The 16,842-nt window shown below is 42.0% G+C and overlaps 1 protein-coding gene across 2 annotated transcripts in view; it reads right to left on the reverse strand.

Annotated features, from left to right (window-relative positions):
• Nucleotides 1-340: 340 nt before the first annotated feature.
• The window catches only part of LOC308479363 (bridge-like lipid transfer protein family member 3A), a 50,134-nt gene continuing 33,632 nt past the window's right edge, over nucleotides 341-16,842 (reverse strand). The window contains exons 11-21 of one of the 2 annotated variants that reach the window (XM_081009957.1): nucleotides 15,763-15,917; nucleotides 15,078-15,219; nucleotides 12,172-12,365; nucleotides 10,124-11,655; nucleotides 8,883-9,079; nucleotides 7,739-7,890; nucleotides 7,479-7,629; nucleotides 5,737-6,002; nucleotides 3,827-3,935; nucleotides 3,405-3,508; nucleotides 341-833 (exon numbers count right to left, since the gene is read on the reverse strand). In XM_081009957.1, the coding sequence (XP_080866083.1) occupies nucleotides 708-833; nucleotides 3,405-3,508; nucleotides 3,827-3,935; nucleotides 5,737-6,002; nucleotides 7,479-7,629; nucleotides 7,739-7,890; nucleotides 8,883-9,079; nucleotides 10,124-11,655; nucleotides 12,172-12,365; nucleotides 15,078-15,219; nucleotides 15,763-15,917 (3,128 nt within the window). In that variant the 3' untranslated portion in view covers nucleotides 341-707. Of the gene's footprint in view, nucleotides 834-3,404; nucleotides 3,509-3,826; nucleotides 3,936-5,101; nucleotides 5,143-5,645; nucleotides 6,003-7,478; nucleotides 7,630-7,738; nucleotides 7,891-8,882; nucleotides 9,080-10,123; nucleotides 11,656-12,171; nucleotides 12,366-15,077; nucleotides 15,220-15,762; nucleotides 15,918-16,842 lie in introns of those variants that run through there. The other variant, XM_081009958.1, reaches the window with a different exon arrangement.

The raw sequence follows: 16,842 nt of genomic DNA on the forward strand, positions 1-16,842 counted from the left end.
AAGAAGTGGGAGGAAGGCTAATGAAATGCTCCACTCAAAGTGTCTTACTGGAAAAGACAAGGGGTGGGGGAACAGTTTAATGGGAAACTGCGGCCACCAAAACCCATATCAGGCCTGATTAATTTTATACTTTCTGTTCCTAGCACCCGTTCCTGTGCTCAGCCTGTACCCCACCCCTCGTTCTTCTATGCCTCAGGCTCATGGTGCTGCACCAAAGCTCCATGAAATTTATTTTCAATGGTTGACAATGCTTCAGCAAAGAAGACTGACCCTTACTGTTTTGGTGTATAATATATATGTCCCCAATGCTACCCATCACCTCAAGCAGGAATGAAGCAGATGATGAGAAAGATTATTCATTTTTCAGCACCACTTTTAGACAACTTGACTGGGACAGAAACCTAGTTCTTCCTTGTTTGGCTTTGCAGCTTTTAGATTCAATGCTGCCATGTTTCAGCTGAAGTGTAGTTTCATGCTATCTGGACATGGGCTGCAAAACAAACACTCCAGATCATCATATTCCCACGTTTCCTCACTGCCTGTCCATTTCCATGTTCCATCTTCTGTAATGGCACACTGTTTCTGCTCCTCAAGGCAGTTACTCTGCATTGAAGATGGCCTAGGTAGCTGTAATGTAACAAGCAAGCTTTTTTATGCTGCTGGTGATCTCTGGTTGCCCTGAGCATCGGTAGCTCAGTCCTCTGCTGTCAAAGCTGGAAGAGAGGATCATATTTCCTTATTTCCTGTAGTAGGCGTATTTTGTCCAGATTGGCTTCTGCAAGGGCTTTTTTTGTGACCTGTAGCTCTCTCTCCAAAGCTGGAACTTCTTTTAGCTACAAAGACAAAATAAGGAGCGGGGGTGGGGGTGAAGAGAGATAAAGTATTTTTCAAGCTGTGAACTGCAAGACACAATTTGGATAGTGAGACATTTACCTATATTATTCAAAGAGATGACTTCCCCAGCAGGAGTACTTGCCGATAGTCTAGTCTAATGGCTATTAGCTTTCAGTGACTTTGTTTTTAATGCAGTTATTCTTATTTCAGAAATTATTAAGTGCTTCATCAAATTAAAAAGTGGTTCACATTACACACACACACACACACACACACACACTTTGCGGGTTGGTCTCAAGAAAGGAAAAGCAGATTGCAATCAAGGACCATTATTCAAGTTCCTGAAAATCTGAGCACAGTTCTCTGTAGAGTAATCTCTGATTTTTCTGCCCAGCTTTTGGTTTTAGGTTTTCTATTACTATTCAAACTGTAATGTAAGCATATAAATCAAATTATGTGCAAAATAATAATCATCATCATTAGATTCACCAAGACTGAATATTAGCCCATCAATAGCAGCATCAGCATATAAGAAGAACCATGAGCTTATCTTGTCCAATATCCTGTTTCCAACAGAGGCCAACCAGATGTCCATGTGCAGCTAAGATTTTTAATGCACAATGCAAAGGCCACAGTATCTTTCATCTTTAAAATAAAATTTAATGCAAAACAGCATCATATTTTGTACCAATACCTATTTGTTTGGGATGTGCCTGTTTGTGTCTATACACCGCCCCCCCCATACTATATTTGCACTAGTCTTGTCATTATGCAGCACCCAATGCAGGAATTGTAGCACCAAATCACAATCCTGGATTTGCTGAAGACACAGCAAGATGGGGGATGGTGGGAAGAGAAGGCAGATTGCATAACATCAGTGGCTGTGATACAGAAGCAAGAAAGGAGAGACAAAGAAGACGGGAAACGTGGTGGCTTAAAATAATGGAAGAGGTTTGAATAGATCAGAAAGAAGAACATGGAGGAATTGCTTTAAAAAAAAGTTTTAACAAGAAGAAATAGTGCAGATGGGTACAATACAGAGGCAAACACCAAAAAGCTAACGCAACAAAGCCTCTCTCAATTCCCTTCTCACTGTACTCAAATCTTGTTTTAAACCCCCACTTTTCTCCTTTCCTTTCTCCTGTTCCATTCAAACCTTTGTTGTTTAAAACTACCACATTTTCCCACTCAGTGTTTCTCCATCACTGCTCTACTCAAATCTGTTCCTCTTGCATTATTCAGTTGCCTCATGTGTGACAAAAAGGCAGGCATCCCCAAACTCAGCCCTCCACCTGTTTTGGGACTACAACTCCCATCATCCCTAGCTAACAGGACCAGTGGCCAGGGATGATGGGAATTGTAGTCCCAAAACAGCTGGAGGGCCAGGTTTGGGGATGCCTGCAAAAAGGAGTCCTCAAATATGGAGTGGAGCAAGCACAGGAAAAGAACCTTAAAAGAACACACTTAAAAGAATGCAAAGTAGACATTGCAAAAGAAAATGCAGCAGGTTTTACAAGGCTAAAACTGGCAGAAAATTATCTGGGACTCTGATTTATACATGGAGATATGTACACAGGTTCCTAGTTCGCTTTACTGCTTATCTATTAACTTTAACAGTACATTGAACTGCCAGATTTTGTTGATTTTTACTATAAGCAGAGAAGGTTTACAACAATACAGCTCACAGCGGAAACTACAATATTAATAGTGCTTTTCCTGAATTATTGATTGTTTTTGAAATAAATCTGCAGCCTCAGAAACACTAAAAAGTAATAATAAAATGCTAAAGTAATTGTCTTTTAGAGGGAAACATTATAAGCTAGCATTATATTGGATGTTCTCCTCTAAAAAGCAAATATTTTATTACTATTGACACAGCACTTTCTGATGTAGTTCACAATTCAGATTTCTTTATTTTGGTCATTTCTTACAACCATGATGCAAGTAAGTTAATTGTAATTTCCCTTATAGGAGGGAAAGGCCATTAATCAGGATAAGAATGCATTTATTACTAATGAAGTGGCCCAGTATGCTAGCTTGCTTCCTACTATTGCCAGAGCCATTTTCAAAAAAACTCCTCAGTCTTGGGTACCAGAGACTGAATGATTCTATTATTCATACATTAACATGAACCAACTGTGTTGATGAAGAGTGTTTGAAGTCATAATGCAAGATGGTTATAATAGAACGTTCTTTCCTCTTTTTTTGTTGCCATCAGTGTTATCTGTTACACTCTTAATCACTTTGATATATGTATTAATATTTATTCCATTATTCCATTATAACTGGTGAATATAAATATTGTATCTATTCAAAATCCTGCTTCAGATAGCATTCTTTGCAAGAAATGCTACAGTGCTGTCTCTGAAAATCAGCAAATGACATGCTTGCCTTTGCTTCTGCAAAGAAATGTGAAAAGAGGGAAGGGAACGGAAACTGAGATATCCAGAAATGAGTACACAAGAGCTGATATTTGTAAGTACATTAGCAAGGAAATAAACATGCAGGTAGGGGCTTGTATTTCCCTCCCTTTTCCTTTAGTGACTGCAAGCTGTTAAGATATGGCATACCTGAAGTTCATCACTGGTTCCTGCTGAAACTGCAGAAATTCTCCGCTGTTTCTTAAGATCTTTCTGAAGCCTCTTCTGCATAGAAGATCCTCCCTCCTGTGCAACTGAAAAGTCATGCAGAAAACACAAGTATGATGAAATAACCTGCAGGATGTGGATGTTAAGATAAAGGCTCCAATGTTTTTTCAGAATGAGAAACTGAAGATAAGGGAGGGAAATAACTGAGCAGCAATATCCAACAGCACATTGCAATTTTACTCTCCCAATAAATATTTTACACATCACTTAAATGCCATATTAATCATCTCAATGTACTGGTAGCAACAAAAAGGAAGCTGGGGGTGGGTCAAAGGTTCTAGCAGGCTTAGCTGTTTTAGCTGCAGCATCTTCCAGCCACTGCTACTGCCATTCATGGCACTGACCTTTTATACAGAATACTCCATCATCATCACAACAAACAACAACGTGGTCCACTGCAAGGATTAAAGGCACAGGACCAGGAGAAGTAGGGTATATTCGAGGAGTGTCATCCTGCAAAACAAAGAATATTAGCTATAAAAATTATTCTCTCCAATTTTTGCAGAAACCATATTTTCAATGCAAGCATTTCCATACCCTATCCCAATAAAGCATTATTATAATACAATGGAAGATCAAACCCAGTCCGAGGTCAGAATATAATGATGCCCATGCTTCCATATATGTGGGCTGGGAGCAGGGAAGATGCAGTTAACTTTTGGCGGCAGCTCTTTGCTGCCATCTGTAGTGCAATGCCACTATAGATATGTACAGTGGTACCTCTGGTTACATATTTAATTCGTTCCAGAGGTCCGTTCTTAACCTGAAACTGTTCTTAACCTGAAGCACCACTTTAGTTAATGGGGCCTCCTGCTGCTGCCACACCGCCAGAGCCCGATTTCTGTTCTCATCCTGAAGCAAAGTTCTTAACCCGAGGTACTTTTTCTGGGTTAGTGGAGTCTGTAACCCGAGGTACCGCTGTAAAAGCTAAAAGGTAAAGGTAAAGGACCCAGAAATACAGATATGAATTCAGCTTTTGAAGGGACTAATTGAAATTGGAAAGTGGAAAGACTCTGTGTACGTATGCTAGATTGTGCATGGTCCTGAGGATTTCGGCCTATAAAATTTCATTTATTACACATCCGAAGTGATTTAGAAGATGTACTCCAAAGTTTCCTTTGCTTCAGATACCACTGCACTCTAATCAGGTAATAATGGTTCCTTTTGTATGATACAGAATTTTACAAAGGGTGGTGGAATATTTTAAAGCCTATATTATAACTGAGGAAAGCAAAGCACACAAGATTTGTTTATTTTCAGTATCTTGCCTTTCCAAGGCTGAAAGAGGCCATCAAGAAACCTGAACAAGACTGATGTCATGAGTTAAGTATGCCCTTGTTATCAGTTCCCAGAATGAAGAGCAATTAGCAGTCTTCTGAGGTCACCTGTTAAATTTTTAACAACTCACAGTGCTAGTTACATAACTCATGACAAAACATCAAAGAGGTAGATTCTGAGGGCTCTACCACATGATCCAAGTTTCTATCTTAATAGGGTTAGAGTGTGGGGGTGGGGTGGGGGTGGAAGACTAAAAATACAATGTCTACCAGTAATCCCTGTTCACATGTTTACTGACATTCCTGAAGAACACTAAAAGGACAGTGACGCAGGATGTACCTTTGCAGAAGGAATGTTCATTCTTTTTCAGCAATACTTGTTCCTCCGTACAGTGGTACCTCGGGTTAAGTACTTAATTCGTTCCGGAGGTCCGTTCTTAACCTGAAACTGTTCTTAACCTGAAGCACTACTTTAGCTAATGGGGCCTCCTGCTGCCGCCGCGCCGCCGGAGCCCGATTTCTGTTCTTATCCTGAAGCAAAGTTCTTAACCTGAAGCACTATTTCTGGGTAGGCGGAGTGTGTAACCAGATGCGTATGTAACCTGAAGCGTATTTAACCTGAGGTACCACTGCCTGCCAACCTAGCAGTTCGAAAGCACCCCCAGGTGCAAGTAGATAAATAGGGACCGCTTACCAGCGGGAAGGTAAACGGCGTTCTGTGTGCTGCGCTGGCTCGCCAAATGCAGCTTGTCACGCTGGCCACGTGACCCGAAAGTGTCTGCGGACAGCGCTGGCTCCCGGCCTATAGAGTGAGATGAGCGCACAACCCTAGAGTCTGGCAAGACTGGCCCGTACGGGCAGGGGTACCTTTACCTTTTACCTTTACCACTGGATACTTGAAAATGTAAACATACATAGTAATATCTACACTTCCTCCCAATACATTCTAAAGCTAATGTACACACTCTCTCTCCCACCTTCAGTGTAATCTTGGTGTCCACAATTTCAATCTTCATGGGAATAACTTCAGGGATCACCTCATCCTCAAGGAAGGGTCCAAGGCTGGAAACAAAGGATGTCAGCAGCTCTGCATGATAGCTATGAATCAGCATGTGGAAAAAACCATTCTGAACAGCCAGAGGTGAATGCACTGCAGCACTTGGTCCTATTTCATATTGTAAAGACACTTCAGGCTGGGTCAGGTTAGTTTCACTGGTTTGAGGTCTCTCCGAGTTTAGCTCTCCTAAAAGTATAAGGTGGTTATAGCAGCAGTATTCTATAGCTTACAATGTTGATAATTCTCCCATCCTCTCCCCCTACTAAAACTGTTTAACTAATGCCATTAATTCTATCAGCTAGCGCAGGGATGGGAAACCTGTGGCCCTACAAAAGCTGTTAGATTGTGATTCTTATCAAGCCCAGTCAGCATAGGGAATGGTCAGGGATGAAGACAGCTGTAGTTCAGCGAGATCTGAAAGGGCCAAAGGTTAGCCACACCTTAGCTAGTGGAAGGCACTATTACTGTTCAGAGGCTCCAAGCGGCCAGATTAAATCAATTTTGCCTTGGATCATTAGCCTCCCCAATAGAAATCACAACTACAGACATGGAAGATGGAATAATTTAATATGACCCCAAACAGTTTACAGTGCAATCTTGTAACATAAACACAGAAGTAAACCCCAGTGAGTTCCGTGGGGCTTGCTCTCATCTAACTGGATATATTTACTTGCTTTCAGCAGTCATATTAATGGAAAATTTATGTGTATTTGATTATCTAAAGCATTCAGCTTTATTTATACAAAATGAAAGTTCTCTTTGATAACGAGCCCTGAGCTTTGTAAAACTGGCTTCTCAAACTAAGGTTCCCTCTCTAACTATTATTCTTTTGAATACCCCGTCCTCCCAAGTATATTACCAGCTTAATTCCATCCTATTATATCTTGTGCTCTCTAGTGGCCAAAAGAGATACAACAAGGGGCCCACATTAAGTTCAATTCCATTTTTAAAATGGAAACTTGTGCTACTAAAATAAACCATTTTAAGAGTCTGAAGCCACGTAATTTTGCCAGAGACATCACACTGCTGTCTTACATCTACACCGCCTTCTGAAATCTAGCATTGTCCCTTACCTCTCATTAACCACATCCTGACACACTCAATATTAGAGATGAGGACACAGCATCTCTTTAAAAAAATTAAAAATTGTCCCTGGCCTTTCCCCAGCCTTTTTCTGCCTTCTTCACCACACATATTCCACCTTTTTACATTTTTAACTGTTCAGCAGAATCATGTGCCTCCTATTGGTAGAAAAGACAGGAAGTAGTGAATAATACTTCAGCTTGGGGAAAGAGACATAGCTCAGTGGTAGAGCATGTGGTTTGCATACAGAATGTGTCAGGTTGAATATCTGGTAGTTTCAGATAGGGCTGGGAAAAGACTCATGCCTGAAACCCTGGACACACCTGCCAGTCAGTGCTGACAAACTTGAGAAAGATGGGACACTTGTGTAAACCTATCACAAAACCTAGAAGTCAGAGTTGTAGATCTATATCCCAGAGAAGTTTGTACAGAAAAAATAGTGGGTTCTTTCCTTCTATGTAAGACTGGAAGGCAAACACCCCACATAGGCACCAAGACTCCTGATTGTATTGTACAGGCAAAAACAGATCTCTGCACATGCATCAAAGCTACTGAACTTTACCTTGGTCAGTAACATACCTGTGAAGTCACCTTGCAGAAACTGCCACATACTTAGATTTCCTAGGTAAGCAGGAGTTAGCTCCATAACCTGAAGGGCAAGTCCCATATCATCTCCTTTCGTCTCTATCACACAGTTTACTTCTTTCATTTTCAACACTGAGACAGATACCTAAAACAGCAAGCCATAGAACAAATGAGTGCTGCAACCTAGTTGTTCTCTCTCTCTAACACCTCAGGGAAATAATATTTAAAAGAACAAGAAAGGGATGACATCTGACCATCTGGGGGCTGGAGTCTGGTCCGCTGGGAGAAGCTGAGCTGTTGATATATGTTGATTCTCTTTCCTCATCTGCCATTGGGCTTGACCTGTGGCCTGCATCATCAAGGACTTGGGGAATGTGCCCAGGGGTAAGAGGATCCAGGCTAGACTCTGAAGAAAAATCAAGAAGTTCAGTAACAGAATCCTGAAACATCTAAAAAGACTACACACTTGGACTGGATTAATTTTAAAAACGTAAATGCCCCATAAGGAAAATTGCATTTCTAAGTAAGAGCTTATATGCCAGGCAATTTACTAAACATTTTAGTGGAAGGCAGGGGAGACAATTTTTGCTTATTTCCCTCTGAAGTGCTCAGCACCACTCCCCATGCTGTTCCACAGCATTTCCAATCCTTTGGAGAATATTTCTGGGAGACGGGGGGGGGGGTTGCAAGGAGAAGGGGAAATAGATGAAAATTGCCTCCTCCACCAGCATCATCATCATCATCATCATTTTTTTATTTGTATGCCGCCTTTCCACAGTTAAAAAAACAATGCTCAAGGCGGCTTACAGCATGACAAGATTTACATAATTACAAAAGTCATAAACAATAAATAAACCACATAAAAAAATACACAACCAAATGGGAAACAATTTCCACATAAATCAAAATCTAAAACTAAGAATACAACATTAATATCACAGTTTAAAATGACATAGGTTAAAAAAAAAGCAATTTAAACAAAAAACAAAAACAAAACAAAATGGAGCCCTCTCTGCCCGGCAGCGGCAGCGGCAGCGGCAGCAGTTCTTATAGGCCTGTCAGGCCCCGCCCTAGGCCAGGTGGTGAGTGGCAGGACTGGGGCCCTCAGGCGCTGAGCAGGGGATATCTCCACAGGATCAAAAGACTTCAGTGGGTAGAAGAAGCCCTTCCATTCACCGAAAGCTAAGCTTGGATCCAGCCTGCAGTTTGGATTAGAACCCCCTTCTCCAACCATCACCGCACCAATTCTACGATGAATTTCCCACAATCCATCCCACCTAGTTATTAAAAAGTGTCTTTTAATTACACAAATGCTGTTTTTGTACAAATTATACCCTCAAGTAAAAAACCCAAGTATTTTATAACTTATAAGGGGGGGTGCAAGTTAATTCTCATTACCAGGTTCTATAAGCATCACAAAACCATCACTGCCATCGCTATCCACCGACAACCTATCTTCAGGACCACTGCCATCTAGAGAGCTGGTATCAAAGGAATGTTGGGAGGCAGTCCTTTTCATGGAGAAGAAACGCATTCGCCCACTACTGCCTCCCACTGGAGTCAACGGCCCCTCTTCAGTCTTCGGTGTGGGATCCCTAACAACAAGGACAGATCAAAGCTGTTTGGTATTACTGGATTAGATGCAAAATTATAATTGAAAGATGCCCATCATTATGACAGCTGGTACATAGTAAGAGGAGCTATATATTGGAGGGAGTGTGGCACAAGGTGCTTTGTACAAAGAAATAAATTGAACTCCCTGCCCACAGCCTTCCCTGTTATTGCAAGCTAAGCCATCTTCTGTCAGAACTGGATGAACACATTTTTCTCTCGTGGCCATCTTGACATTATTCCTATATGCAGTGCTCTATTGGGAACCACTTGCTTACATAAGAGCAAAATAAAGAAGGTGTGTTTGAGGACACTAGTGGGATAGAGCTGGCGAGGGAACCTGTGGCTCTCCAGATATTAGAATAATAGAACTGTAGTGTTGGAAGACTGAACAAGGGTCATCCAGTCCAACCCCCTGCAATGCAGGAATGTTTTGACCAACTTGGGGCTCGAACCCACAACCCTGAGATTAAGTGTCTTGTGCTCTACAGGCTGAGCTATCCCAGGGAGTCCTACAGAATACAAGTCCCTTCAGGGCCAGACAGCAATGCCCATGGTTGGGTATCATTTGAGTGCTAGTACAACAATATCGGGAGGGCTATAGGTTCCCCACCTCTGGCTAGTGGCTGATTCTACCTCCTATTCCAGTGACCCAAGTATCTGGGATGAAGGTCAGGCTTCGTCCACTCTCTGGTGAATCCCAAATTGTTACATGTTTATCTCACAAAAGTCAATGGCAGCCATTGAGAACTGAGCCATTTCCCCATCTTCGTAGGCTAGCTCTATCATCTGCATTTCCCTGCCCAGGTGATGATCTACCTTGGAATTGAGTGTACTTTGAATGAAAAAAATTACAAGAGATGTGGAGACCTTTGATTTCTGTAATCGGCAAAATAAGACTGGTTTATCTGGCATTTATTCTACTTTCCATAAAACTATTCCCAACACTATAAAGCAAACTCAAGTGTGAAAATCCACTATCATAGCACTTATAGAATGGCTATTTAGGTGATTAGAAAACCACTCACTTAATTTGGGGGTGGACAAACATCTTCTGCATTGTGGAAGCCATCTTTTCCCTACTTAAGCTGAAAGCATCTTTTGTCATTGACATAGCCTCTTTGGTGAGGTCCATGGTCACATGCAAGGCTTCCTTGGTGGCACCCTTCGTTATATGCAGTGCACTAGATAACTCCAGCTCCATGCTTTTCAGAGGGATTAGCTCCTCTTGTCCATTTAGAGAGACTTGTATGCCACCTAAAGGATCTACAAAGGAAGATGGGCTAGAAGGAAGACCTTGAGGAGTTGGAGAAAAATTTTCAAGCTCACTTGGTCTTTCTGCACCAAGGACTTCTTCAGCTTCATGTGCTTCTTCTATAGGACCTCGTTCTACTGCGGTTTCTCCTACTAGGGCTCCATCACTCTGGGATTTTAGCATTCCATCTTGCAATGCCACCACACCATCTGTGCTCTCAATTCCACTATCTTCTAGTACTTTCATGGGGCTGCCATCTTCCTTCTCTGAGCTAGCGTCCGATCTCAGCTCTCCGCCTTCAGCAACCAGTCCCTCCCTGCTCTCTGAAGGGGAGAGTTCAGATTCTATAAGGCTTGTAGTATCTGAGTCAACAGACCTAGGTTCCAATGCAGAATCTGGAGTGGGATGCATTAGCAAGGCCAGCTCAGCACTGCCGAACATGACACCCATACAAGTGCTTATGGAATCTAGAGGGGACCCAATTATTTCCTGAGTGTCTTGGGTCAACTGCTCTTGAAATGTCAATAGAACTTCTTTCATCCTAAGTAGCATCAAATACTGGTAGTGGTTAAGTCGCACCTTCATGTGTGCACTTGAATACAGAAGAACATGGACATCTGCAGATACTTCCACATCATCAACATTTCCTTCACCATTAACAATGTGGTTTTCTTCTTCCAAGACTTCCTTTGTCTCTGGGGCGAGGTAGATGCTTTTCAAATCCTGCTCAGTCTTTGATCTTTGGCAGAACTGCTCTTCTCTGGAAAGGTGCTGATGTTTGGCATGATTACTAAAGCTAGCGGAAGGTTTGATTTTAGCTGGTGAGGCAGAAGAGACATGCGGCACTGATGCTTGAGCGACCTCCCATCTCTTTGGGAGGCAGGCCCAGACACAGAGTGGAAATGGGTTGATAAAGTTAAGGGCTTTGCCTTTTGAGCTCTTTGCTCCCTCAAAGTCCAATGAGAGCTCAGCGAAATTGAAAGACCAAAGGTCTTCAGAAGCGGATGACTTGCCGGGGGAAAGGGGAAAGTCTGCATGTTTCTGGGATTTAGTGTCCACTTGGTACGCATGACGTAAAAAGAGGGTGTGCAGGAGGCTGAAGTTATCCTGAAATTTAGGGAACTGGGTGTAGCTGGAGTGGAAGAATTCTGAAGCAGCAAATTTACGGAACAGGTTCTGGAGGGCTAAACAACTGCAGTGTGGAGCATGCCTTGTGTTGGTAGCTGTTATTTCTGATGCGCGAATGGATAGGCATTGGGGACGGTCCCGGTGATCGACCACTTTCTTCTCCACTGGGATGTTTAGCTACAACATTTGGGGGGGGGGAGGGGGAAAGACGAAAAATGATTAACATAGACATGCAAACTATCCTATATCCTCAACTTGAAAACATAACAGTTATCCCTTCTTTGGCAGATGTTAATAAAAAAAAAGCTTTTTAATAATTTCATGGCTGAGTCAGAAATTGATCTGGTTTAGCACACTGAAGGAACTATAGCAACGTTTGGTAAAATATTTTTACTGCAACTGGTGAGAAGGCTCTGAGCCAGCCTTCCCCAACCTGATGTCCTCCAAATATTCTATACTGTGCTACATATTCTGATTACTGAAGCACTAGTACTTTCCTCTTAACTAGGGACTTTCATGATTTGCCTCAGTAATAGCACCAGTGAAAGCTGCCAACCTTCCACAAGTTGCATAGAGAAGGATAAATAGCAAGACTATAATTTCAAAAAGCCAGAAGTTGTTCCCCTCAGCCACCCGCCCTCCTTGTCTCATGAGTTCCCTTTTACATCATTCAAGTCAGAGCAGAAAAAATACCTTGAGCATGAAGCCATCCAGTCTGACATCAATGTGCTCATCCTGCTTGCCAGAATTCTCTAGTTTGTATATAGCTTTGAAATGCTGTAAACTGCGATAGAGATCAAGGCAAAACAAGTTCACCCAGAGCACGCTTACTGTGTCCAAAGTGAATATCAAACCATTCAGCTGCAGGTACAAATTTGGGCATGGGACTAGAGAGAATGAAAAAAGGACAAGTTAGCTTTCCAGGAGTTTTGGCAGCACTAGATAAAGAAGGGGTGAGTGGGTCAAGAGCTGCATGTGTGTTACAACACAACATCTAATTCAGTATCTGGCCTCTTACAACAATCCATTTTGAAATACCTTACAGTTCTGTAAGGGCCTATTACGGTACTATGACCCTGCCATTCTTTTTCCAGTTTAAATCCATCAGATACATTCTGAACCTCTCTGGCAATGTCTATCGTTTTGATTACTCCATGTAGTTAATTTGACAATTCCTTTTCTGAAGTCAGCTGTATTGCTGGTTTTCAACAACATCCTGGGCAAAGTAAATGGGATGTAATCTTGGACCCAGCTGAGAGGAAGCAAAACCTGCTTCTCACTGAAGGCACAAGGAGTAGGAAACAGGTTTTGCCCACACCCCAGTTTATGTCCTCGGGTGCATGCCTTTACTTTCTTCCATACCATTCTGGCTGAGAAAGGTATTCTTGTGCTTCCACCACCCCAAGCAGAAGCTGCTGGATTGAAGAATGGTGCAAAGGGAAAGAGATAATGCAGCAGCGATGATTCATCCTTTTCCCTCCAGAATGAATACAACTTCTCGGTTGGAAGGGAGGGGGGTAATTATTCTCCTCCTCCACAGGGCCTTGAAGCTGTCTTTGGTTCAGATAAGCAGGGTAGAGCCAAGCTCCCCAAGTCCTCCCTGCCTTGCTCAAACAATGGTATGCCTCCAATAATACACAGGACAGGGAATAGAGATTCAAGAAGTAGAAGGGTGTTGACAGAAGCAGTAAGTGTGAGTACATAACAGGATGCAGAAGAGACTTTTCACCTCCTCTCCCTCCCATTTACAACACTCTCCATTACCAGTGTCACTTTGCATCCAATTAGCTCAAATATTTTGCAGGAATTAAATCTCCACAACACCCACTGTGAAATAAAGGCCACACAAGGGCACACATATTATATACAATGTTATCAGAGATTAGTGGCAGATATTTAAGAAAAGAAACTGGCAAAATCTAATTAAGTGTGAGGGAAAGAAGAAATGAGGCATGGGTTGCTGAAGGGATTAATACTCAGGGCAAGCATGAGGGGAGGAGGAAGCCTCCCCCCCAAACAGTTTCTAATCTAATCTGCATTGGAACAAAAGTCTTCTGGCACTTCATTTCTCCCTCTCTGCTGGCTGGGTGAAAATGTGTTATCATTTCTTATTTACTGAAACAGTTTCTTCCAAAGGGTTGGAACGCTTTGAAGAAACAAGAAGTGGTTTCACATTTTCTTCACACATTTTTTAAAAAAGGGGAACTGAGCTAGGAAGATTTCTCTCATCTCTGATGACCAAACTAACGTTGGGATTCCTCAATCTCCTCATAGGCTTTCTTAAGGCAAATTTCCAAACCTGCAGAAAGATACAGGATCAGCTTCCTCAGAATGCAAAAGCAAATAAAGAGAAATAATATTGTAAATTAGAGAAATAGAGCCAAATTATACGATAAGTTAGCTCCATATCTGTGCCACCAAGTGCAGTTATTTGCTAGGGAACACAGGAGTCCTTTCCCAGTCCTACCTGGACACCTTTTGTATGCAAACCATGTTTTTTTTGTTTTATAATTTATACAAAATGCCAGTGCTGGCACATACACAAACACCCCAGTGTGGATCAGGACTCTGGTGTGGGAGGTTTTAACCCTTTGTCTCCCAACAATGGTCTCAGTTCAGATTGATTTCCCCACTCCAAGCATTTGCATAGGAAAAAAGCTCCCACTGAAGTTAACAGAAGCTTTTCATATGCCACCATTAAAAAAATCTATGGTTTCTTAGGGTTTTCACAGTACAGTTCCTTATTCCACACACACACACTAGTTCTCCTCCCTCCCTGCACCCCATGTTTTATAGTTATAGCATTTTAATTTCCAATGTCCAGTTGTTTCGTGTGTTATACACTGTTCAGAATCACACACTCAGAGAGGGGTTAGGATTAATGAATGTAAATGCTGTGTTGGGGTTCTCTGTAAACACCTGTTAGGTTGGAGAAGTTGTGTCCCCCACTTCTTCTGCTTGTGGGTATTACTCAGTGAATAGTTCCAAAAATGTACTCCAAATCTCTTGGAAGCTGAACTCTTTAAGCAGTTTATGGATCAGAATTTTCTGAAGGGTTGCTAGTTGCAGGAGGTCTCATATCCAGTTTTCTGTGCTTGGTGTGGCCCAGACTTTCCAGTGTTGGATGATTATTCGTTTTGCTGCTAGTGTGGAACCATCCATCTTGACCTTTTGATAAGATTCACCTGACAGGTATGTCACCACATGGTGTCTCCTTTTGACATGGTTTTGTCCAGCACCAAATTATTCTCATTCCCAGAAGTGTTTGATACTGGGCCGTTCCAAAAGAGTTGAGCTAGGCCTGCTTGTGGCAGCTTACACTTCCAGAAGTCATCTGTGGCTGTAATGTCCATGTGCTTCAGATGTTTTGGTGTCCAGTAGGCTCATAGGTGTATTTTATGCTGGGTTAACATGGGGCTTTCCCACATTGTGGAGCTTCTATTTCTTTGCACCAATTTGAATTGAGACAATAGCAGTGGCAAAGGATTTTCATGCTGGCAATTTGTATTTTAAAAATGTTGCATTCAAGTGCACAGATATGGAGGTAATTTATCATCTAGTTTGGCCTATAGATTCCTGAGGAGATGTAGAATAGTTACCTGGAAAATCTGGATTGTCTGGGAAGTAGTACTCAGTGAACTCAATATGAATGGCTGAGGTATGATCAGGAAGATTCAGCAGTTTCCTTCTACATGAGAGCAGGGTTGAGGGTTTCTTACTATGTTGTCCAGCTGTGGAAACCTGAAAAACAAGGAGTTGTAGATTCTCATTCAAGAGTAAAAATAATGTCTGAAGACAATAGAAGACAGTGATTTGGCCTTGTGGTGCCCAAGGTCTAAAAGACAGAAGAACTGTTTCTCTGAAGCACTATTTCAATCTAGAATCTCAAAAATTAAGAGCCCTGAAGCTGAAAAACATGTGAGCACAAACAAGCTGATAGCAAAAAATGATATACTATATGACCATATTACAGTAGTATATTTTCTCCCTTTGAGGCAGAGTAATCATCTATTTGCTTCTTTGAAAAACAAACACCAGAACATGTGGCAACAAAGGCAGCAGCTTAGATTGAAAAATATTTACTAAGAGGCCTACTTTCAGCCACAGAACAACCTTTGTGCTGACATTGTTTAAGATCAAATAAAAAAATGAACATGTATTGGGCATTTGTACTTTAAAAGGCATAAAGAAGTGAGCAAGTGTCTGAACCTATGGTTTGGTTCACAAGTCAGGAAGAATGAGCAAGTAACAATGTGGCAGCAGATACTCTATCAACAACTGTACCTGATGAATATCCAAATCATCAACTCGGACAACCACACAGCTAGATCGGAGTCTATTCCATGCAGGCCGCTGGAGTCCAAATAGGATAGGTGATGGCATGCTTGCTTGAGGTATCCCTTTCTCTGGTGAGCTTGTTTGAGAACTAGAAAGACCATCTTAAAGACATTTTTTAGTCATCAGAACAGGCAAAATTATATTTCAAACACAAAATTTAACAAGGTAGTCCTCCTCCCACCAATTCTGTATTGATATGGAACATTGGACTCAAAGCAGATAACACAGCATGGAAAAAATGTAATACTTTGAGAAAACATAGTAGGCTCTTCCAATCAATAATTTGTACTTAAAAAGGAAACCAATCATGGTTCTTGGAAACCCTGCCCACTACTCTAGATTCAGGGACTTTGGTGAAAACTCAAAAGCAGGGAGCCACAGATTGTGGCTTGACTTCCCAGCTATTATTTATCATGGCCACTGACTACTCCCATTAAGGAAAGCCCTGCTATGTAGCATTTGGGGAGGGAGAAAAACAGAGAGGCAGGAATTGGTGTCTGAGTGATGCAACAAAACTTTTTTAAGTGTTGGCCCTAGCCAGGGAGGACCATTTGCATCCTACTTCAGGCAGCAAAGCATCTTGGACCAGCGCAGTCACCCCTCTCATTTTCAGTACATGCCAGAGGTTTCAGAGAAAGGGCAGAAACTTTGCTCTCACTTTGCACTACAATTTGTAGAAAGAAAAACAATGGAGTTCCTTGCACCACTTCCCCCTTTCCCAATGCCTGCACAGGTGCTGGGGAAGCCCTAATTTTCTCCTCAAGTGGTCTAGAGCAGGCGCTCAATGATCACACCATAAATTGCAGCAACAGATTCCCACATCCACAAAAGAATGCTCATTCACCCTAATTATATTCAGGTAGGGAGGCAGCAGCAGCAGTATACCCTCTGCCCACAATCTCCCTCAGATCCCAGACCCAAGAGGGGGGAAAGTAGGTAGAAATTGAAACCACTCTTTTCCTAGTAAACCTCAAACAAAATACATGGTGGGTCATGAAACTTGGTTTGTTCTCTTTTGCCACAAGG

Source organism: Podarcis pityusensis, assembly GCF_964106645.2.
Source record: "Podarcis pityusensis genome assembly, chromosome: 6".
NCBI classification, from domain to species: domain Eukaryota; kingdom Metazoa; phylum Chordata; class Lepidosauria; order Squamata; family Lacertidae; genus Podarcis; species Podarcis pityusensis.